Source organism: Megalobrama amblycephala, linkage group LG9 (genome assembly GCF_018812025.1).
Source record: "Megalobrama amblycephala isolate DHTTF-2021 linkage group LG9, ASM1881202v1, whole genome shotgun sequence".
Classification (NCBI taxonomy): domain Eukaryota; kingdom Metazoa; phylum Chordata; class Actinopteri; order Cypriniformes; family Xenocyprididae; genus Megalobrama; species Megalobrama amblycephala.
In genome coordinates this window covers 42,378,993-42,400,374 of record NC_063052.1, presented here as the reverse complement: position 1 = coordinate 42,400,374, position 21,382 = coordinate 42,378,993, and the positions used below count along the sequence as shown (strand labels likewise).

The 21,382-nt window shown below is 39.8% G+C and overlaps 3 protein-coding genes across 3 annotated transcripts; all 3 read right to left on the bottom strand.

Annotated features, from left to right (window-relative positions):
* Positions 1–1,399: 1,399 nt before the first annotated feature.
* Positions 1,400–5,641, bottom strand: rnf139 (ring finger protein 139). The gene is made up of 2 exons (XM_048203363.1): positions 5,352–5,641; positions 1,400–3,732 (listed from the first exon to the last, which is right to left on the bottom strand). Exons 1-2 carry the CDS (start codon positions 5,512–5,514, stop codon positions 1,907–1,909), a joined length of 1,989 nt encoding a protein of 662 aa, XP_048059320.1. The 5' UTR covers positions 5,515–5,641; the 3' UTR covers positions 1,400–1,906.
* A 1,066-nt stretch (positions 5,642–6,707) lies between these two features.
* Positions 6,708–10,848, bottom strand: tatdn1 (TatD DNase domain containing 1). The gene is made up of 12 exons (XM_048203361.1): positions 10,700–10,848; positions 10,504–10,569; positions 10,271–10,320; positions 10,134–10,197; positions 9,914–10,057; positions 9,791–9,833; positions 9,630–9,715; positions 9,505–9,545; positions 7,504–7,580; positions 7,359–7,429; positions 6,989–7,115; positions 6,708–6,882 (listed from the first exon to the last, which is right to left on the bottom strand). The coding sequence occupies exons 1-12, from the start codon at positions 10,776–10,778 to the stop codon at positions 6,777–6,779; spliced, it is 954 nt and encodes a 317-aa protein (XP_048059318.1). The 5' UTR covers positions 10,779–10,848; the 3' UTR covers positions 6,708–6,776.
* A 425-nt stretch (positions 10,849–11,273) lies between these two features.
* Positions 11,274–20,914, bottom strand: LOC125275986 (secretagogin-like). Its single transcript, XM_048203362.1, has 11 exons — positions 20,748–20,914; positions 20,613–20,680; positions 19,834–19,926; positions 17,104–17,193; positions 16,969–17,025; positions 16,801–16,878; positions 16,429–16,484; positions 16,019–16,064; positions 12,896–12,955; positions 12,633–12,701; positions 11,274–12,543 (listed from the first exon to the last, which is right to left on the bottom strand). Exons 1-11 carry the CDS (start codon positions 20,815–20,817, stop codon positions 12,421–12,423), a joined length of 810 nt encoding a protein of 269 aa, XP_048059319.1. The 5' UTR covers positions 20,818–20,914; the 3' UTR covers positions 11,274–12,420.
* Positions 20,915–21,382: the final 468 nt, after the last annotated feature.

Genomic DNA, 21,382 nt, shown 5'->3' with positions numbered 1-21,382 from the left:
AAATATTGTACACAAATATTTTGTACAATTGTACACATTAAATGTTTCTTGAGCAGCAAATCATCATATTAGAATGATTTCTGAAGGATCATGTGACACTGAAGACTGGAGTAACGATGCTGAAAATTCAGCTTTGCATCACTTTGAATAAATTACTTTGTCAAATATATTTAAATAGTACACAGTTATTTTAAATTGTAATAATATTTCACATTATTACTGTTTTTTACTGTATTTTTAATTAAATAAATGTAGCCTTGGTGAGCAGACGAAACTTCTTTTAAAAACATTAAAAATCTTAGTGGTTCCAAACTTTTGGACTGTACTGTATGACTTTCTATGTCATCATTTCGTCTTAATGTCAATTTATGTCATAATTATGACTTTCATAAATATACATTTACAAAAGCATGATTCTTTTTCTTGTGTGGCATGTATATATATATGTAAGAAAAGATTAGAAGTCATAATTTCGACATATCAAGTAATAACTTCGACTTTGCCATAATAATGACATAAGAAAAGTATGAAAGTATGAGTCATAATTATGAGATAAAAAGTTGAAAGATGACATACTAAATAATGATATTAAAATGTTTAAATTGAGATAAGTTGAAATTATTACATATGAAATCATAATTACGGTTAAAAGGTTGAAATTTAGATAAGAAGTCAAAATTATGACATACCAAGTCAAAACTTTCACTTTTTGACATAAAAAATTAAGTTGTAACATACTGAGTCATAATTGAGAAAAGTCAAAATTAAAACGTACTACACATTATTATTATTATGTTCAATATTAGTAGTAATTATATGAATGAATAACATTCAGAAAGTTTAGAAATATAATTTTATCTTCAGAATTTTAATATTAATTTGAGTAATGTGTTTGTTTATAACTGATGTCAGTTACTCTGAAAAAAGTTGATGAAATGGAGAGAATAAAGTTTTTATTTGCATTTCTTTCAAAATGTGATTAATTAGAATTGAATTATTAGTTTACAAGAAGGTATAAAAGGCAGAACCCCCAAACTATCGGTATCATTATCGGTATCGGCAGATATCACTCTGAATAATCGGCTATCGGTATCGGTGCATCTCTAATTAATACATACTTTTACAAAAGCATGATTTCTTTTTATGTGGTATATATATATATATATATATATATATATATATATAATTTTATTAGAAAAGTCCTAATTTCTTTTCTTTTTGACTTCAGTTATATCATGTTCTTTAAAGGTATTTCACATTTAACACAATGTAAATTTGCTCCACGTGCTCATATTTGGTGTCACGACTCTAAACGTTTAAATTTATCTGAAATAAATAAATGTAATGTTGAGAGAATGAAAAGAAAGCTGTGAGAAAAACAACAAACACACTCCAATAATATAATTAAGTGCAAAGTTCCATAGAACTTCATCTTATTAATTTTATTTACAAAAGAACTAAAGCTGATTCTTTATTTACATCAGTTCTCTTGGCAAAATCAACAGTTTAGCCTGAAATCAAACACATGATGGAGTCACTGCGCTCACAACAACACCACACTTCAGAAAACACCGTTCTTGATGAAACATGGGGAAATGCGCCTGGCAGGTCAAAAAGCAACACCGCGTGATAATATCAGATACTGAGGAGGAGACATGAGAGATTAACAGCTGATTCAGCTTTCTCCAGTGGACAACTGTATCATTCTTTTATTACATGTACAATAATGTACACAATTATAAGAGAGGTCACACAAGAGACCAGTAGTGATCATATCGAGGTATACTGCCATTACAGTAGCACGTCACTCTTCATCGTTCACTCAAGAGCAGTCCATGATAAAACACAAGCCCTTTTATGCCAACAAAAAACAAAAACATCCCTGATCTTAAATCTCCGCCTCGGTTCAGCTGGAGTCCGTGTCGTCGTCGTCGTCGTTGTTAATGTAATCCTCCTCGACGGGCGCGGCGCCGGGCTGCGTTCCCCACTCGTCTTCGTCGTACTCGATGCTGTCGTTGTCCTCCAGGAGCTCGTTCTCAGGCTCCGCCCCTCCCACGGCCCCGCCCGCTTCAGCCCCGCCCCTGTCCTCCTCAAACTCCGCCCTCTCCTGAGCCGGCGCGGCGTAGCCGTTGTTATTAGAGAAGGCGACGCGCTCGTGTCCGTCGTCCTCGATGTAGACGCGCTGGTGGCACATGGGACACGTGTCCTGGATGTACAGCCACTTGCGCAAGCAGAGCGCGTGGAAGTAATGGTGGCACGGCGTGATCCGCGCAGACGTAGCGAACTCCTGGTAGCAGATGGCGCAGACGTCCTCGATGTCCCGCAGCTGCGTGCCTTTGACCTCCGGCAGCGAGTTGATCTTCTTGACGGCCGTACGGCGGTTGATGAACGTCTTCCAGCCGTTCTTGGCCTGCAGGTAGATGTTGAAGTACGCGTGAAGGCACATCATGCACGCGCGGATCTTGCTGCCCGACTCGAACATCATCGTGTATGCGCCGTTGCCGAACATGATCACGCCGAAGACGAACTCGATGACGTTGCCGGTGGAGCGCACGTAGTAGACGTAGTCGTCCAGCTTCTCCCAGAGCACGTTGTAGAAGCCGTCGATCATGAAGAGCGCGTAGACGGTGAGCGACACCAGCACCTTCAGGCAGAGCTCCACGCAGAAGGCGGTGACGGCGAACAGCCACGTGTTGAGCTCGAACTTATGCCACAGCAGGTGACTGAGCAGGACGGGAAGAGCGAACAGAACCAGCGACACCAGCAGGACGGGAACGTGTCGGCGGACGGAGGAGACGTGCGAGGCGCTGAGGGACATGAGCACCGGATCCGTCATGCCGTGGATGAAGTGCAGAATCGCCGTGAGCAGAAGGCACATGTTCCTGCTGAGGCGCACCAGGCGCTCCTCGGGTTTGAGTCCGCTTAGTCCCGTCTGCAGCGCGAGGATGAAGAACAGCACGGGCGCGACGAACCCGAGCCGCTTATCCTCCTCCTCGGTGGAGCCGATGAACGCTAGGATGCTCAGTCCGAGATAATGCGCTAGCGAGGATATGACTGCGCTCATGCCGAGCACGGTTAGCGTCGAGTCGCAGCCGCTGATGATGAGGTTGCTGAACAAGTCCCAGAACACATCCCAGCCGAGCTGCAGGCCGCTCTCGGAGCGCACCACGCGCACCACGTACACTAAGATGACGGCTTGTGCCGTCATGCGCGTCAGCCAGAAGACACGCAGGATGTCTGGGAAGCGTATGCGCTTCCACGTGTCCTCCAGCAGCAGCTGCAGGCCGTAGATGCGGTACATGTGGCGCAGCAGCAGGTAGACGTAGCGGCACGAGTAGTAGAACCACTTGAGCTTCAGCAGGAGGTTCACGGCCGCGTGCGCCGCTAGAATCGCTCCCGACGCAAGCGCCAGCGTCTGTCGCGCGTCCGCCGGCAGCTCCGCCATCAGCCCGCACAGCGGCGCCATGATGTCCACCACCACCAGGGCGGCGCACAGCGACTGTACGTTCAGCAGCGCCACGTATCCCAATCCTAGCAGCAGCTGCAGCAGCGCCAGGGCTAGCCAGAGCGTCGGGCCGTTACGCAGCGGCAGCAGCACCTCCGCGCCGCGAGACGTGCCGTAGTAGTTGACCAGAACTGTCGCACCGCCCAGGAGGACGGCTGTGAACAGGGTGTAGAACTTGAACAGGGACTTCTGGGAAAGCACCAGAACCACACTGGAAACCAGAATACCTGCAAAACACGACGTGAAGAACAGTATGAGAATCAACGTAATGCAACAAAATATTCAACAGGAAATAACGCGTCACATTTAGGATACGTTTACGCGACAATGATGTAGTAAAAGCGGAAAAGTCTTTCCGTTGTTTGTGTACAGACTAGGGCTGCACAACGATTAATCGCGATTAATCGTTTGCAAAATAAAAATCTGTGTTTACGTAATATATGTGTGTTTGTTCTGTGTATATTAATTATGTATATATAAATACATGCACATACATGTATATATTTAAGAAAAAATGATATTTATATATAAAATATTTATATTTATGTGTAATCTAAAATATATATAAATATGTATATATTTTTTAAATTTAGTACAGACGACAACGTTGTCAAAACAATCCCTGTTCACAGGGATCTGCGAGAACGACTAAAAACGCTGTATTCTGCTGCCAGGCCAGTAGATGGCGATGTCACTCTGTAAAAAAACACTATGCGCCTATAGACTGAACGCATAACACACACACGAGGCACCGTTTTCACAAATTTGCGTTTTTGAGACACGATAATGATTTCGTTTTCAAAAACTGGAAAAAATTCACGATTTGATTGACAATATAATTCGATTGAATTTCGATGTATATTCTATAATGTACATGCCAACGCTACTATAAATAAACTCTGTCAGTCGCTAAATTACTGAAATATTAAATTAACAACTGATTTGTATACATTAGGTAATTTTTTAATGATATACTTATGTTTTGTTCTACAAAATGTAAACTTGTTGTCGTGACTATTATTTATATACTATTATGACTGACTCTTGCATCAGTTTTGACAGTCTTGAACAAACGGAGAAGTGTCATTCGGTTCTGTTTTCATTTAGGGTATGTTTACACGACAACCATGTAGTGAAAGCGTACAGATGCGAAAATGGGATCCGCGAGAACTACTAAAAACGCTGTATTCTGCTGCCAGGCCAGTAGATGGCGATGTCATTCTGTAAAAAAACACTATGCACTTATAGACTGAACATGTAACACACACGAGGCACCGTTTTCACAAATTTGCATTTTTCTAGTTTACACCGAGACACGATAATGGCTTCGTTTTCAAAAACTGGAAATTTTAAACCCATTTTCGATTTCGTGATTTGATTGACAATATTGCAATTCGATTGAATTTCGTTGTGTATTCTATAATGTACATGCCAATTTTACTCAAGGAAAAGAATCACTCTGAATTGTAGTGTTGTCAAAAATATCGATATTTATCAAGGTATCATATCGAAGTTACAAACTCCAGTATCGTGACAGCGCTACTATAAATGAACTCTGTAATATTACTGACTAAAATTAACAACTGATTTGTAAACATTAGGCAATTTTTTAATGATATACTTATGTTTTGTTCTCCAAAATGTAAACTTGTTGTCGTGACTATTATTTATGTACTATTATGACTGACTCAGTTCTGACAGGTTCTCTCACACTATGAACAAACGGAGAAGTGTCATTCGGTTCTGTTTTCAGGCCCGGTTCATCGATTTAAGCTCATTATCTCTGACGTGAGAACAGCAGCACCAGAACACCAGCATTAACGCCCGCCCGAGAGCCCGGACTCACCCAGCGCGCGGATTAACACTCTTCCGGCGGTTCCGGTCCATCCGGCACCGGGATCAGAGTATGAGTTAAATATAGCGTCGATTATAAAGATGCTCGGGACCCGCAGAGCCACATCCAGCACGGCCAGAAAGTGCTGACCCAGCCGCCCGTGAGCGGAGGCCATGGCGCTGACGCCGGTGTCTGGGGAAACCGCAGGTTTCGGTGTTGTGACTCGGTTCGATGTCACGCAGGATCTCCACCGGTCGCCATTTTGGCTCTGCTGCTGTTGCTATGTGAGGAACGCGGAAGTGACAAAGCACATGCGCACAATACGTAATACTACACTACAGAAGGCACACCACACCCTGGGTTATTATTAATAATTAACAGAACGATTTTGAATAAAAAAATCTATTATTTATATGATTTGTATTTATTTTTAATAATTACAAAAAATAAATTTTTAATTTATAATTATTAATAATTTATATTTATTATTCAGACAACATAAATAAATACAAGTTTTATATATATATATATATATATATATATATATATATATATATATATATATATAAGATTTATTTTTAAAAATATGTAATTTTATTTTACAATTTAAAACATTTTAAGGTTTTTGATCTGTGAATATGAAAATGATGTACCAGATTAATTGCATATGGATCTCCCACAATACTCCTAATTATCTTTTTTTATTATTATTGAAAAGCAAAATCCGTACAGTCTTGTCAGTAAGTTTTTTATTTTAAATACTACAGCTTACATATGCATATAAAGCTGAATTGCATTTTGCATGATATATTCATGAATATTCATGAACTGTAGGTTGTTATTCTTGCAATAATCTAATGGCAAATCTTAACAAAAATGTACAAAAAATCATTACCAGTGTTATTTTATTATTATATAATATTATATAATAATTAGAATATAAAACATTTATTTTAATATATTAATATAATTATATATATTATATTCAAAACATTAATAAAAAATGTAATAATATATAATTATTATATAATATTACAATTTTTATTAATATTTTGAATTGCCATTTATTTTTATATTTTCAGGTTTTATTTTAGTTTAATTTTCAGAAATGTTATGTGCCTTTATGTTTCATTTTTGTTGTTATTTTTAAATATGACTATTTAGGTTTAATACATTGTTTATTTCAGTTTTAGTTTTTATTTATTTTCAGTTAGTAATTTTAGTGCTTCCTCTCAGAGCAACATTACTAATTTTGGTGCAGTTTTTCATATAATGTTTATATTTTATTCAATTTTATTTTATTTCAGCTTTATTTCAATTAAAATAAATGGTTTTGATAGTTTCCGTTAACAATGATAACCATGCACACATTGTTCTGGTCACTTTTATTGTGCATCTTTTGAACAACACACACATATATGAAAATAAAAGTCCCTCTCAGGATCTGCTCTTGAAGAACAGTCTCATGGTGTTGTTGTAGATGGTTTCAGTCAGGTCCAGTGGATCTTCGCCCCTCGCCGCCGCCATCACCTCCAGCACCTGTCTGATATTTACATTGACATTCGTTCACAGGAAGTGCAGGTAATACAAAGTTTCAGACATCATATCAACACACGGCTCTGAACACGCATGAGCGCTCTGTGACATACATGATGTGGCAGGGCTCGTTGCGGTCCTTCACGCAGTGTCCCGTCTCCCACTTCTTCTTAGTGGGGAATGTGCTTCGGATCATCTTCGCTCCTGCGTGAGTGTTTTTAATGCCGCACCACGGCGCGTCTGCAGAGAGAGCGACCGCATGAGTCTAGTGACACGAACACCTGAAGAAACACTGACTTACCAACCAAAATATAGAGTTAATCTGTTTTAACTGTTTTAATTCAAATTCATTTGATCTGAATCATCTGATCTTTCGATTTGAGAAAATACTGACCCCAAACTGTAGCTGAATTTCTAGAAAAAAAAAAAATCAATTCTATTCATATATAGAGTTACTGTGATGTAAAATGACTCAGCCTGGACCTGTTTCGATCATCAGTCTGTCCGATGGGATTGACTTCATCACCTCCAGGTTCTCTGCTGTTTTCAAAGAGCTAAAATATAGAAATAAAATCATGTCAGCGATGAATAATGGTGAGACGAACATCAGTCAGAGACACTGACTCACCAGCCGTTGATGCCAATGTACAGATCCAGATCTATCAGAGCCGCCGCGTCCTGCTGCGTGCCATCAAACGAGTGAACCTGAGGAACACACGAGACAACAGAAAACACTGAGCTGAGGAAACATGGCAGAAACAGAGAAAAAGTGAAGGAAACACTGAGGAAACATGGAGGAAACAAAGGAAACATGAAGGAAACATGGAGAAAACAAAAGAAAAACATGGCGGAAATATGGAGGAAACAAAAGAAAAACATGGAGGAAACACAACGGAAATATAGAGAAAACATTGAGGAAACATGGAGGAAACGAAGGAAACATGAAGGAAACATGGAGGAAACATGGAGGAAACACGGAGGAAACAATGGAAATATGGAGGAAACATTGAGGAAACATGAAGGAAACACGGAGGAAACACGGAGGAAACAATGGAAATATGGAGGAAATATTGAGGAAACATGAAGGAAACACGGAGGAAACATGGAGGAAACACGGAGGAAACACAATGGAAATATGGAGGAAATATGGAGGAAACATGAAGGAAACACGGAGGAAACATGGAGGAAACACGGAGGAAACACAATGGAAATATGGAGGAAATATGGAGGAAACATTGAGGAAACATGAAGGAAACACAGAGGAAACACGGAGGAAACATGGAGGAAACACAAAGGAAACACGGAGGAAACACGGAGGAAACACAATGGAAATATGGAGGAAACACAGAGGAAACACGGAGGAAACATGAAGGAAACAGAGGAAACACGGAGGAAACAATGGAAATATGGAGGAAACATTGAGGAAACATGAAGGAAACACGGAGGAAACATGGAGGAAACACAATGGAAATATGGAGGAAACATGGAGGAAACATGAAGGAAACACAGAGGAAACACGGAGGAAACACAATGGAAATATGGAGGAAACACAGAGGAAACACGGAGGAAACAATGGAAATATGGAGGAACACATTGAGGAAACATGGAGGAAACACAATGGAAATATGGAGGAAACACAGAGGAAACACGGAGGAAACAATGGAAATATGGAGGAAACATTGAGGAAACATGAAGGAAACACGGAGGAAACACAGAGGAAACACGGAGGAAACAATGGAAATATGGAGGAAACATTGAGGAAACATGAAGGAAACACAGAGGAAACACGGAGGAAACAATGGAAATATGGAGGAAACATTGAGGAAACATGAAGGAAACACAGAGGAAACACAGAGGAGACAAGGAGGAAATGCTGAGGAAACACGAAGGGAACGGAGAGTAAACACAAAGGAAACAGGAAACGTGAAGCAAACAAAGGAAACATTGAGGAAATATGGAGAAAACACAGAGGAAACACGAAGGAAACACGAAGGAAACAAACACAAAGGAAACACAGAAGAAACACAAAGGAAATATGGAGGAAACATTGAGGAAACATGAAGGAAACAGAGGAAACACGGAGGAAACACAATGGAAATATGGAGGAAACACAGGAGGAAACAAGGAGGAAACATGAAGGAAACACAGAGGAAACACGGAGGAAACACAATGGAAATATGGAGGAAACATTGAGGAAACATGAAGGAAACAGAGTAAACACAAAGGAAACAGGAAACGTGAAGCAAACAAAGGAAACATTGAGGAAATATGGAGAAAACACAGAGGAAACACGAAGGAAACGCGAAGGAAACAAACACAAAGGAAACACAGAAGAAACACAAAAGAAATATGGAGAAAACACAGAAAATGTGGAGGAAACATGAAGGAAACGTGGAAATAACATGAAGCATGAAGGAAAGAAACATGAAGGAAATACGAAGGGAACATGGAGGAAACAAAGGAAAAATTGGAGGAAATATGGAGAAAACATGAAGGAAACGCTGAGGAAACATTGAGGAAACACGGAAGAAACAGAGGAAACAAGGAGGAAACGCTGAGGAAACACAAAGGAAATATGAAGAAAACAGGAAGGAAACGTCATGATGCCAGAAGAACAGGTCACACTCACCACTCCACCGGCACACCGATCTCTGTTCCTCTTCATGATGTCTGTGAGCGACACACACACACACACACACAGAGTTTACACACACTCTCAACATCACACACACTTTTCCAGGAGAGACTCCGTACCAAGGAATTGTGGGTGTGAGTTCCTGCAGTGGAGGAACATGGGTAATCGAGTCTCTTCCGCCAGATCAAACTGCCGCTCGAAGTACCTGTGAGAGCCAATCACACGTGCTGAACATCACGACATCATCAGAAAGCACAGCTGAAGCGTCTGAAACACTCACTTGAGCTGAGTTTCTCTGGGACAAAACTCCAACCTGTCAAAGTCTGACACAGACAGAACTGATGATTATTACTCATGCTTGACGGGAATAATCATACATGATCAGGAAGCAGTAAATGCTGACCGAGGCCACACTCTCCCACAGCGACCACCTTCTGTCTGTCCCCGACGCTCAGATCCACCAGAGACGACAGGTACTGATCCGAGCCCAGCTGATCGAACTCCCCGCAGCGGGTCGGGTGACAGCCCACCGTACTGAAGAACTCCTCTGCACACACACACACACACACACACACACTACATGACTGCGAATCTGCAGTGACGGTGACGCGGTGCGGTCATACCTCGGGTCTGTGCGAGTCTGAGCGCCTCTCTGCTGTCCTCCAGGCTTCCTCCAGTGATGATGAACTGTGAGGAAACATCATCATCATCATCATCATCATCCCTGCTCAGATATCATCTCTATATGACCTTTGCTGACCTTCTGCACGCCGACCTTCAGCGCTCTCTCGATGACCTGAGGAAAATCATCTGAGACACACAACTCTCTACATTACACTGTGATCCGCTCTGAAACCACAGATTCACATTGTGAATATAAAAATATACCTGAATATTTATCTAATAATGAATTTGACATTCCAATATATCAATAAATAGATCAATCATTCTATATTCCTAATTATTTAGGAGTATATTGAGTTTTATCATTACCTTCATGTTTCTGAGTTCCTCTATAGATTCCTCTGAACATCGGGTCTGTTAGATTGATGCCAATATCTACACACAGATCATAATTTAATATATTTCTTTATGAAAACATGACATTAGTGTCATAAACGTCATGTTTCAGTACTTCTGCTGAAAGATCATTTCTCAAACGATCAGACACATAATAATATTCTCTCACCTATAAATCTGAAGTTGGTCATTGTGATTTTTGCAGAAGTGGAGAAATAAAACCTGCACGCGCTTCTCAATGCGCCCATAAACACAACAAACACGTGGTCGAGTGGGCGGGGCTTCGCGGACCGGAAGGATCTCGATGGTCTAAAATAAATAATAATAATAATAATTCTAGGCTGAATTTGAACGGCATAATCGCATACTGCTTCATGTGGGAGAAACAAGTATTGTGCCATTCTTCTAAATTCAGTCAGTTGTGTTCTTCACACAGACCAAAGTCACGTGCTTTTGTTACTTTCCTCAGCGCTGATCAGGATGGACCAATCACAGTCTTTCGCGAAGGATTTCAAATTTATAGAGAAAACAGTCCAGAATGCGGATCTAGCGCCACCTGCAGGAGAAACAACCATCTGCCACCTAGAAATCTGTCATGACGTCATATCCTGAGCAGCACATCAACACAAAACTCTCTAAATATATATATTATAGGCTTTATACTGTAATGAAAACTACAGTAAAGATATAAAATAATATATACATATATATTTGGACAGAAATGATTTGATATCTTCCAGTGGTTCAGATTATTATCTTTATTATTATTATTATTAAACACCACAAATATTGTACATATATAATGATATAATTGTATTTCAGATGAAGTAAATACAGTAAAATACACAATACAAATATCATCACTGCACATAACAGGAACTAAACTAAATGAATGTGAATACATTAAGAACTTTAAGATAATAAATTAAAAACAAAGTAATAACTACATAAAATGATTTGTAGACATAAAAAGGAAATTAGGCATAAACTTATTACAAATACAATCAAGTTTAACTTTCCATGCATTTACATTTATGAATAAAAATGAACTAGAAGCATCTGCCTTGATTTCATGACTAATAATCACTGATTAATGATCACCTGACACGGGGGATTAAATAATTAAAAGAGTAAAATTGATTTAAGGGAATGAAGCGAAAGAAATAATAGAGGTAAATGTTCCAGATCTACTGTAGTTATGAAGAAATCAATTTAAACTTTTAAAATATGCACACACAGAAAAATCACCAGAGTTAAATGAACTCTGCTTGGAGTAGTGATGAACACCTGCTGTTAACAAGCAGAATCACTGAAGAAAAGAGAAACTACAACTGACTTCAGCCACAGTCTTAGATGAAATCAACTGAAGATAAATGACATTATATCTCTCAAGATCTTAACTTTTCTTCAGTGATTCTGCTTGTTAACAGCAGGTGTTCATCACTAATGCTCATTTATCACTTAATTTAATTAATTAAAATGCTTTAACACTATATAGAGAGGGACCAAATGTACTCCGATCAGAGTTGATTTAACTCTGCTGTGCACATTCACACTTATTCGTATATCTAATATGAAAATGCAAAATGTTTCTCATCTAATCACATTCAGTTATGAATGAAACTACTTGAATCATGTGAATAATAGCATATTTAGATGCTGAGACAGAGCAGACTAAATATAGAAATGTAAAAGTGTTTGTCATCATAACAACAAACAGAGCGGAGCGTAATAATTATTGGGGTGTTCCTCAGTGTCTATGGTGGTTACGGCCCTGACCACACACACACACACACACACACTGGTGTGAGTGACAGACACTAATGACACACACACACACACTGATCAGTAATTACTGTCACACACACACATGTGGTGTAATTAGGCTCCTCAGAGTTTGAGCCCTAGACACAGCGCTAGCTCGTTCTTCTGGATCTTTCCGTCTCCGTTGAGGTCACAGTGACCCAGCAGAGCCTGTCTGAACTTGTCCAGATCCGTCCCGGTGAGACTGGGCTGAAACACACACACACACACACACACACACACATATGAACATCTAACCAGCGCAGATCAAACACAGACGGTCAGTGAAAGCGCTTCACCTTCACCAGCTCCATCATGTCTTTGACGAAGCCGTCGACCTCTGCTCCCTCCAGAGCGCCGGTGTTACTCTACAGGAAAAACATTACATTTCTCTTTTTATTACACTTGATGCACTAAAATAACTAAAACTGAAATAAAAATTAATAAAAACTAAACAGACATTTAAAAAACTGACAAAAAATTACTAAAATAAAAAATTTAAATACAAAAATAAGAGATAATTCACACTTTTAATGTCTCACACACTCATTTCTCCTCTTACCACGTCATAGTGAGCAAAGATCTTCTCAAAGTCTCTCCGGCGATCCTCCTGACTGCAGGCCTGAACAAACACAACAATAAATATAGCTGCGAGCAGCAAATATCGGGGTTTAACCACTTAAAGGCATTTAAGCACATGCATAAAAAGGTATTATGTTTTAATTAGCGAACATGTAACCATCTTGGTCATAGACGGAAAAGTCCATTTACAGCCAATACAGGCAATTTACCATCAGAAATATATGGTTTTAAAAGGATTTTAACAGTTATCGAGGTTGAGCCAAAACCTAGGACTAGTTCGCTAAAGTTGTTTTTTGAAATAATCTGTGTATCATGCAATGAGGAGTTCTACCATCGCATGATACACAATCCTTTACGCACATGAAAAATGCAAAAGCACCCCCTGGTGGCCGATTTCTTTTGAATTTCTCACAGGTCTCTAGGGCCGTGAGTCAAACAGGCCCAGCGAGTTTCGTTCCGATCGGCCTCTGATAACTTTTATCTGATAGCTGTCAAGCTTCATTGGCCGCCACCAGCCGTGTTTCTTGAGATACGCGAACATCCTCAAAGACAGTCTTGGGATCTTGGACAAAGACACCTCATGCCAATTTTCAAGTCAATCAGACTTCGGGTTGTGTAGTTATAGCCATTTTAAAGATTTTTCCATGTTATAGTGCCATCAAGTGGCCAGTCGCCGCATTCTTTTTCACACGACCACAGAATGAGCTTTTACACAGGTGTGCCAAGTTTGGTGAAAATGTCTCAAGAAATATCCGTTCGCGAATTATAGCTATTTTAGTAAAAGTGGCTCCGCCCACTTCTAACGTTTTGGTGGCCCTTAGAGACCGTGAATCGAAACTTTAACATTTTTTTGATGATTATTGACAATCAGACTCCAGAGAATCTCGCTGCACCGGATTGGTTCCGGTCGGGCCAAAAACCTTGGACTAGTTCGCGAAAGTTGGTTTTTGAAATAATCTCCAATATTTAATGAACGATTCAATTGACAGCAGCAGAATTTCTTTTGAATTTCTCACAGGTCTCTAGGGCCGTGAGTCAAACAGGCCCGGCGAGTTTCATTCCGATCGGCCTCTGATAATCTGATAGCTTTTATCTGATAGCTGTCAAGCTTCATTGGCCGCCACCAGCCGTGTTTCTTGAGATACGTGAACATCCTCAAAGACAGTCTTGGGATCTTGGACAAAGACACTGCATGCCAATTTTCAAGTCAATCAGACTTCGGGTTGTGTAGTTATAGCCATTTTAAAGATTTTTTATGTTGTAGCGCCACCAAATGGCCAGTCACTGCGTCCTTTTTCACACGACCACAGAATGAGCTGTTACACATTTGTGCCAAGTTTGGTGAAAATATCTCATTCTGTTCATGAGTTATAGCTATTTTAGTAAAAGTGGCTCCGCCCACTTCGAACGTTTTGGTGGCTCTTAGAGACCGTGAATCGAAATGTTAACTTTTATTGATGATTATTGACAATCAGACTCCGGAGAATCTCGCTGCACTGGATTGGTTCCGGTCGGGCCAAAAACCTTGGACTAGTTCGCGAAAGTTGGTTTTTGAAATAATCTCCAATATTTAATGAACGATTCAATTGACAGCAGCAGAATTTCTTTTGAATTTCTCACAGGTCTCTAGGGCCGTGAGTCAAACAGGCCCAGCGAGTTTCATTCCGATCGGCCTCTGATAATCTGATAGCTTTTATCTGATAGCTGTCAAGCTTCATTGGCCGCCACCAGCCGTGTTTCTTGAGATACGCGAACATCCTCAAAGACAGTCTTGGGATCTTGGACAAAGACACCTCATGCCAATTTTCAAGTCAATCAGACTTCGGGTTGTGTAGTTATAGCCATTTTAAAGATTTTTCCATGTTATAGTGCCATCAAGTGGCCAGTCGCCGCATTCTTTTTCACACGACCACAGAATGAGCTTTTACACAGGTGTGCCAAGTTTGGTGAAAATATCTCAAGAAATATCCGTTCGCGAATTATAGCTATTTTAGTAAAAGTGGCTCCGCCCACTTCTAACATTTTGGTGGCCCTTAGAGACCGTGAATCGAAACTTTAACATTTTTTTGATGATTATTGACAATCAGACTCCAGAGAATCTCGCTGCACTGGATTGGTTCCGGTCGGGCCAAAAACCTTGGACTAGTTCGCGAAAGTTGGTTTTTGAAATAATCTCCAATATTTAATGAACGATTCAATTGACAGCAGCAGAATTTCTTTTGAATTTCTCACAGGTCTCTAGGGCCGTGAGTCAAACAGGCCCAGCGAGTTTCATTCCGATCGGCCTCTGATAATCTGATAGCTTTTATCTGATAGCTGTCAAGCTTCATTGGCCGCCACCAGCCGTGTTTCTTGAGATACGTGAACATCCTCAAAGACAGTCTTGGGATCTTGGACAAAGACACTGCATGCCAATTTTCAAGTCAATCAGACTTCGGGTTGTGTAGTTATAGCCATTTTAAAGATTTTTTATGTTGTAGCGCCACCAAATGGCCAGTCACTGCGTCCTTTTTCACACGACCACAGAATGAGCTGTTACACATTTGTGCCAAGTTTGGTGAAAATATCTCATTCTGTTCATGAGTTATAGCTATTTTAGTAAAAGTGGCTCCGCCCACTTCGAACGTTTTGGTGGCTCTTAGAGACCGTGAATCGAAATGTTAACTTTTATTGATGATTATTGACAATCAGACTCCGGAGAATCTCGCTGCACTGGATTGGTTCCGGTCGGGCCAAAATACCCCAAAAATGTTGATGATTGAATCCGTCTTGAACAAAAGATTCCAACGATACCCGGCACTTGAGCCTACGATTTAGTACTTTTGAGCGCTGTAGCGCCCCCGTCAGGCCGATTGGGGCGAGCTTTGGTGAGGCTGTAGACGGTGTGAGCACTACCAGCCCTCAAAAATTCACATCTCTACGACTTACGGTTTGGTCTGATCACTTTTAGAGGAGAATGATGATCGTTGGAAACTTGAACAATTACAGCAGAGTTTCAGCGACTGAACCCTTAATGATCGTCCACTCAAACATCATTACAGCGAGCCGCTGCATGAACCAGAAGAAACCAACATGAGTTCAGTCTGGTTTATATCTCACTCGCCTGCATCTCAAACTTCTGCAGGAAGTTCTCCTTCAGCGCCAGGATCCTGCCGGACACAAACATGACGATCAATATGAGTGTCGTTCACAGGGACAGAAATCACCAGATTAATGATCCTTCAGCTATAAATGATTCCCAGTGTACTCTACCCTCACGTTTGTGTCTTCAGCTTATTTTTATGCATATTTAAATACATTATAATGAATCGAACCAAAATACATAGAATCATGAGCAAACTTCAGACTTCATGATCTGAAGCAGATCTTATTCCATATCTGAAAGACACGTGAAACGTGCTAAACTTGATCTCTCATACAGTTTAGTCATTAGACAAACATCTGATTGACCAATCGCAATCAGTTACTCCAGAGTCATGTGACTGATGATGTGTTCGATGAGATCAGCATCACCTCGCCATATCATTCAGATCCAAACGACCGTCCTGGTTCTTGTCAAACATCTTCATCTGGAAGTCAGGAGACAGAATCACATCAGCTGGTTATTATCGTAACTAAAAAGATTTTTGATAAATTAAACAATGAAAATTAACTACTGAAATAAATTTAAGTCTGATTGACCGTCAGCTCGTGTCTTTGAAATCTGATTTCATCAAGCAAACGTAAGAATAACTTTGATATTGTTAGTAATATTTCAGCTTTACTCATTTATTATAAAAATCATGAGTATCAGACATGATCATCAGGTTTATTTGTTCATCTGTCAATCATCATTGTGTCGCATTATATGTTTATTATATATTATTTCATAAGGCACGGTGTTACCATGGTATCGGTGTACTCCTCCAGTCGGTCTGTAGTGATCTGTCTGTTGTGCTGATGGAAAAGATCCCGCAGGAAACTCTGACATCATCAGAACAGAGACGGCAGCGTGAGTACACAAACACACGCACTCACACACACACAGGAAGTGACATCATCAGCACACCTCACCTTCAGCTCTGCGGCAGAGATGTATCCGCTGCTGTCAGCGTCATAGCGGCGCCAGATCTGAGAAGAGACCAGAGAGTCTGAACACCTGATTTAACTCAACTATCTGATGAAGATGATGAAGATGATGACTCTGACCCTCATGAACTCCACACTGTTCTCCAGCGGCGCCTCCCTGCGGAACAGCAGCAGGAAGTTCTCCTCCTCAGGAAGAACCGCAGCCGCCAACTGCATCAGACGGACATCAGTTACTCTTCCTCACGCTAACACACAACCATCAGATCACTCTAGACAGATGTTCTTCAGTGGAAGAGAAATGAAGGAAATCATTCCAGGATTTTCTCCATATAGTGGACTTCACTGGGGTTCAACGGGTTGAAGGTCCAAATGTCAGTTTCAGTGCAGCTTCAAAGAGCTCTACATGATCCCTGACGAGGAATAAGAGTCTTATCTAGAGAAACCATCGGACATTTTCTAAATAAAAATAAACATTATATACTTTTTAACCACAAATGCTCATCTTGCACTGCTCTGAGATGCTCCACGCATGACGTAATCATGTTGGAAAGGTCATGCGTGACGTAGGTGGAAGTACCGCAGAAAACTCATCTCATTTTCTCCTCCAACTTCAAAATCGTCCAACATCGTTGTTTTACCTTTTTTTGTAAAGACTTAGTCTTTTTACGATCACTTTGTAAACACTGGATCGGTACTTCCGCCTACGTCACGCGTGACCTTTCCAACGTGATTACGTCATGCGTGGAGCATCACAGAGCAGTGCAAGACGAACATTTGTGGTTATTTTTTAGAAAATGTCTGATGGTTTCTCTAGATAAGACTCTTATTCCTCGTCTGGGATCATGTAGAGCTCTTTGAAGCTGCACTGAAACTGACATTTGGACCTTCAACCCGTTGAACCCCAGTGAAGTCCACTATATGGAGAAAAATCCTGGAATGTTTTCCTCAAAAACCTTCATTTCTTTTCCACTGACGAAAGAAAAACAAACATCTTGAATGACATGGAGGTGAGTAAATTATCAGGGAATTTTCATCAATAGGGGAAAGTGGGGTGAGTTGTGCCAGTTTTTACTCAAAGTGACTTTAAAGTGAGGCCATGGCAGTAATGCCTTCAACTTAAGAATGTACATATATTTCAGGATGTGGTGCATCCCTGAGAACAATAACATTGGATCTGAAATAAATTGTTTCAGGAATATAGCTTTTGAAAAAAAGTGGTCTCGTGGCACAACTTGCCCCTGGTGCGGGGTAAGTTGTGCCTTTGGGGAGAATACGTAGGGGTAATTTGTGCCAGTCATTTCTGAAGTAAAACAGAACATTTTAATGTTATGAACTGTAATGCTATATGAAATCAAGACAAATTCAATACAAAATTACTCATTTAAGGTTTATTTAGATATTGTCACCCTATTAAACTGTTGGAATAGGCTAAGTCATATTTTGTAGTTTTTGGGAAAACACAATAGATGCCTGTTGACATACATAGAACGCTGTCTGTCAATTATAAGAATAACATAAGAATACGCCACGTTACAAATTATTATGCAAGTGACATATCAGTAAGATTTCAATAGAATAAACATTCAGATTTTAGTTTTTCCTAAGAAAATGTTTGTTTGTTTATTTATCCATGTCTTATAACTGGTATCAATCTCAGACAAAATAATTTGCCAGGTCTATGGAAACCCTACTTAGAGGTTGTTCCACATTATTAAGCAAGTCACAGTTCTCATGCAAAATGGGGAGGAAGAAAGATCTCTCTGAAGATGAAAATACCTGTTTGCTGCTGAACACTGGCTTTTTTTATAAAAATTTTTTGACAGGAACTTTCATTAATAAGCCTTTATCTGATGAGTTCTGCTGTGCTCTAAATCACTCATAAATCTTATGATAATTCGATAATCTTCATTCAGTTTTCACACAATATTAGTTGTTTTCATGCCTTTTGCACAACATTGGACCATTTCATGCTTTTCATCTTCAGAAAGTGCGTTTTATAAGTGCGTGGTGGGTTTTGGTCTAAAATCAAGAATGTCACATAGTTTAACTGCTAAAATGTAAGAGTACAATGTACAATTACAAATTAATAATATATTGAAAATAATCATACGTGGGGGTGAGTTGTGCCACTGGCCCTCTGGCACAAATCACCCCGGACCCACAAGTTTGAAAAACTAGCATGATCCAGCAGTTAAGAGCTAACATCATGCTAACTGTATAGACTCATTGTGTAGCCTGCTAAAGCACTAAAACATGTGTGAAATGTTTTCAAACTTATCTATAATTGTTCAGACACTACAATCAAAAAACCTTGATCATAGAAATTTTACTTTGAAAGGGAAAAAACAGATTTTTTAGCTAAAATGTGCTTTCCTCTCATGCCATGTGTCTCTCTCTTCTTTGGAGGATGAGTAAAATGGATGGCTTTTCAAAATTATGTAGGTCACATGACCAATTTCTTCTATGGTTTTCCAGAAACAATGGGTGGAACTACTTCCCCCCTGGCACAAATCACCCCACTCTCCCCTACATCTAATAATGTCTAAATATATATCCAAATGCAAAACCTAATAGAAGTAAATTATTATGTCTGAAATCAATGTTCACAGCAATAGGGAACACACAGCCATGTATTTATATAGAGCTATACAGCCATCTAGTGGTTACACCATAATATTACAGACGATAAATGGTGCATAATTTAGAGGTAAATATTTAGTACTGTAAAATCCTGTAATAGAGCCAGTAATTATTTCTGTTTCCCCCTGACTGGAATATAACTGTTTCAATGGAAAACCGTATTTAACTATGTAAATTTGTTTAGTTATATTTTAGTGTAGATGTCAGAACCTGCTCCATCGGCAGGCGTCCGTCTCCAGTGACGTCACAGCTGGACAGAATCATCCCTCTGACCTTCTGAACCTGCTGCTCAGACGCATCACACTACAACACACACACACACACACACACACACACACACACACACACACACACACACACACACACACACACACACACGAGATTCATCTGTGATCACGTCAGAATGATAAAGTACACCAGTGTTCAAACATGCACGCTTTTATTCATCAAGGACACATTAAGTTGATCAGAAGTTTCAAATAATTGCTGTTTTTTGAACTTTCGATTCATCAAACAATCCTAAAAATGTATCAGTTTCCACAAAAAATACTGTTTTCAACATTGATGAATGAATCATAAATGTTTCTTGAGCAGCAAATCATCATATCAGAATGATTTCTGAAGGATCATGTGACACTGAAGACTGGAGTAACGATGCTGAAAATTCAGAGGAATAAATTACACTTTACTATATATTCACACAGAAAACAGCTGATTTACATTGGAATAATATTTCACTGTTTTTACTGTGTTTTTGATCAAATAAATGCAGCTTTGATGAGCAGAAGAGACTCTTTCACAAACTTTAAAAAATTGTAATTTGAACAACATCATTTAACAGCAGATCTGAAGTCTGAATGTCATCAGATGAACAACAAACACACTTTATAATCAGAGCAACAGACTTCAAACAGGCACTAAAACCACTAAAGACATGAAGAGAAAGAGGCTGTGGATCTGATGAAGGACAAACACTCATCTTTACTCACAGTCTTCAGCGTCTTCATCAGCTGCCGTAAAAACTCGTCCAGGTTCTTCCGGTCAATGAACCCGTCATCTGCACAGAGCAGGTGGTCAGCAGCAGGTTAAAGGTCATATCTCATGCATCAGGTGTGTGAACTCACCGTGGCGGTCGAACCGAGTCCAGGAGTGCAGGAAGGCGGCGGCGGTCAGACCTCTGAAGACGCTCTCCATGACTGATGAGAGCCGCAGCTGCAGGAGTCCTTCTCTCCACCGGCCGTAATTACTCCCACATAATGAGCCGTCACTGGAGACAACACACAATCACACCCCAGAGCAAACCCACGCGCCGCACAGCTGGACCGACACGTCACTGACCGCAGATCAGACATACAGATACCAGAGGAATAAAGAGGAGCATCAATAATTCATCAGATCCACACTACAGTTTTACTGTAAACAGACACAGATGACATCTACTGTATCACACACACACACACACACACTCAGAACATTCTGAAATAATATTTTCATAACTTAATGCAAAATGTTTGTATAGCATATTTTTGTTCGCAGGGACATTGAACTGAAAGTGAATTATTTTAAGTACAAAATCTGAAATAGTATTTTTAAAACATTTTCATTTCATTTTTTTTTAAACATCCAGTAATCTTTGTAAAAAAAAATAAAAATAAAATAAATGTATATATATATAATTTTTTTAAAGTTGTAAATGAAACCATGTTAGATACTGAGATTATGACTGTACATTTGTTTATAATAATAAGAAGTTTATGTT

Excerpts from the sequence above, each read along its gene's own strand:
- LOC125275986 (XM_048203362.1), bottom strand. The coding sequence starts at position 20,817 with ATGGAGAGCGTCTTCAGAGGTCTGACCGCCGCCGCCTTCCTGCACTCC. Across the intron at positions 16,879-16,968 it reads TCTCTGCCGCAGAGCTGAAG|AGTTTCCTGCGGGATCTTTT; the intron begins GTGAGGTGTGCT and ends TGATGATGTCAG. Across the intron at positions 12,956-16,018 it reads TGCAGAAGTTTGAGATGCAG|GCCTGCAGTCAGGAGGATCG; the intron begins GCGAGTGAGATA and ends GTGTTTGTTCAG.
- tatdn1 (XM_048203361.1), bottom strand. The coding sequence starts at position 10,778 with ATGGGCGCATTGAGAAGCGCGTGCAGGTTTTATTTCTCCACTTCTGCA. Across the intron at positions 10,570-10,699 it reads GACCAACTTCAGATTTATAG|ATATTGGCATCAATCTAACA; the intron begins GTGAGAGAATAT and ends ATCTGTGTGTAG. Across the intron at positions 10,321-10,503 it reads AGGAACTCAGAAACATGAAG|ATGATTTTCCTCAGGTCATC; the intron begins GTAATGATAAAA and ends TGTGTGTCTCAG.
- rnf139 (XM_048203363.1), bottom strand. The coding sequence starts at position 5,514 with ATGGCCTCCGCTCACGGGCGGCTGGGTCAGCACTTTCTGGCCGTGCTG. Across the intron at positions 3,733-5,351 it reads AGTGTTAATCCGCGCGCTGG|GTATTCTGGTTTCCAGTGTG; the intron begins GTGAGTCCGGGC and ends CGTGTTTTGCAG.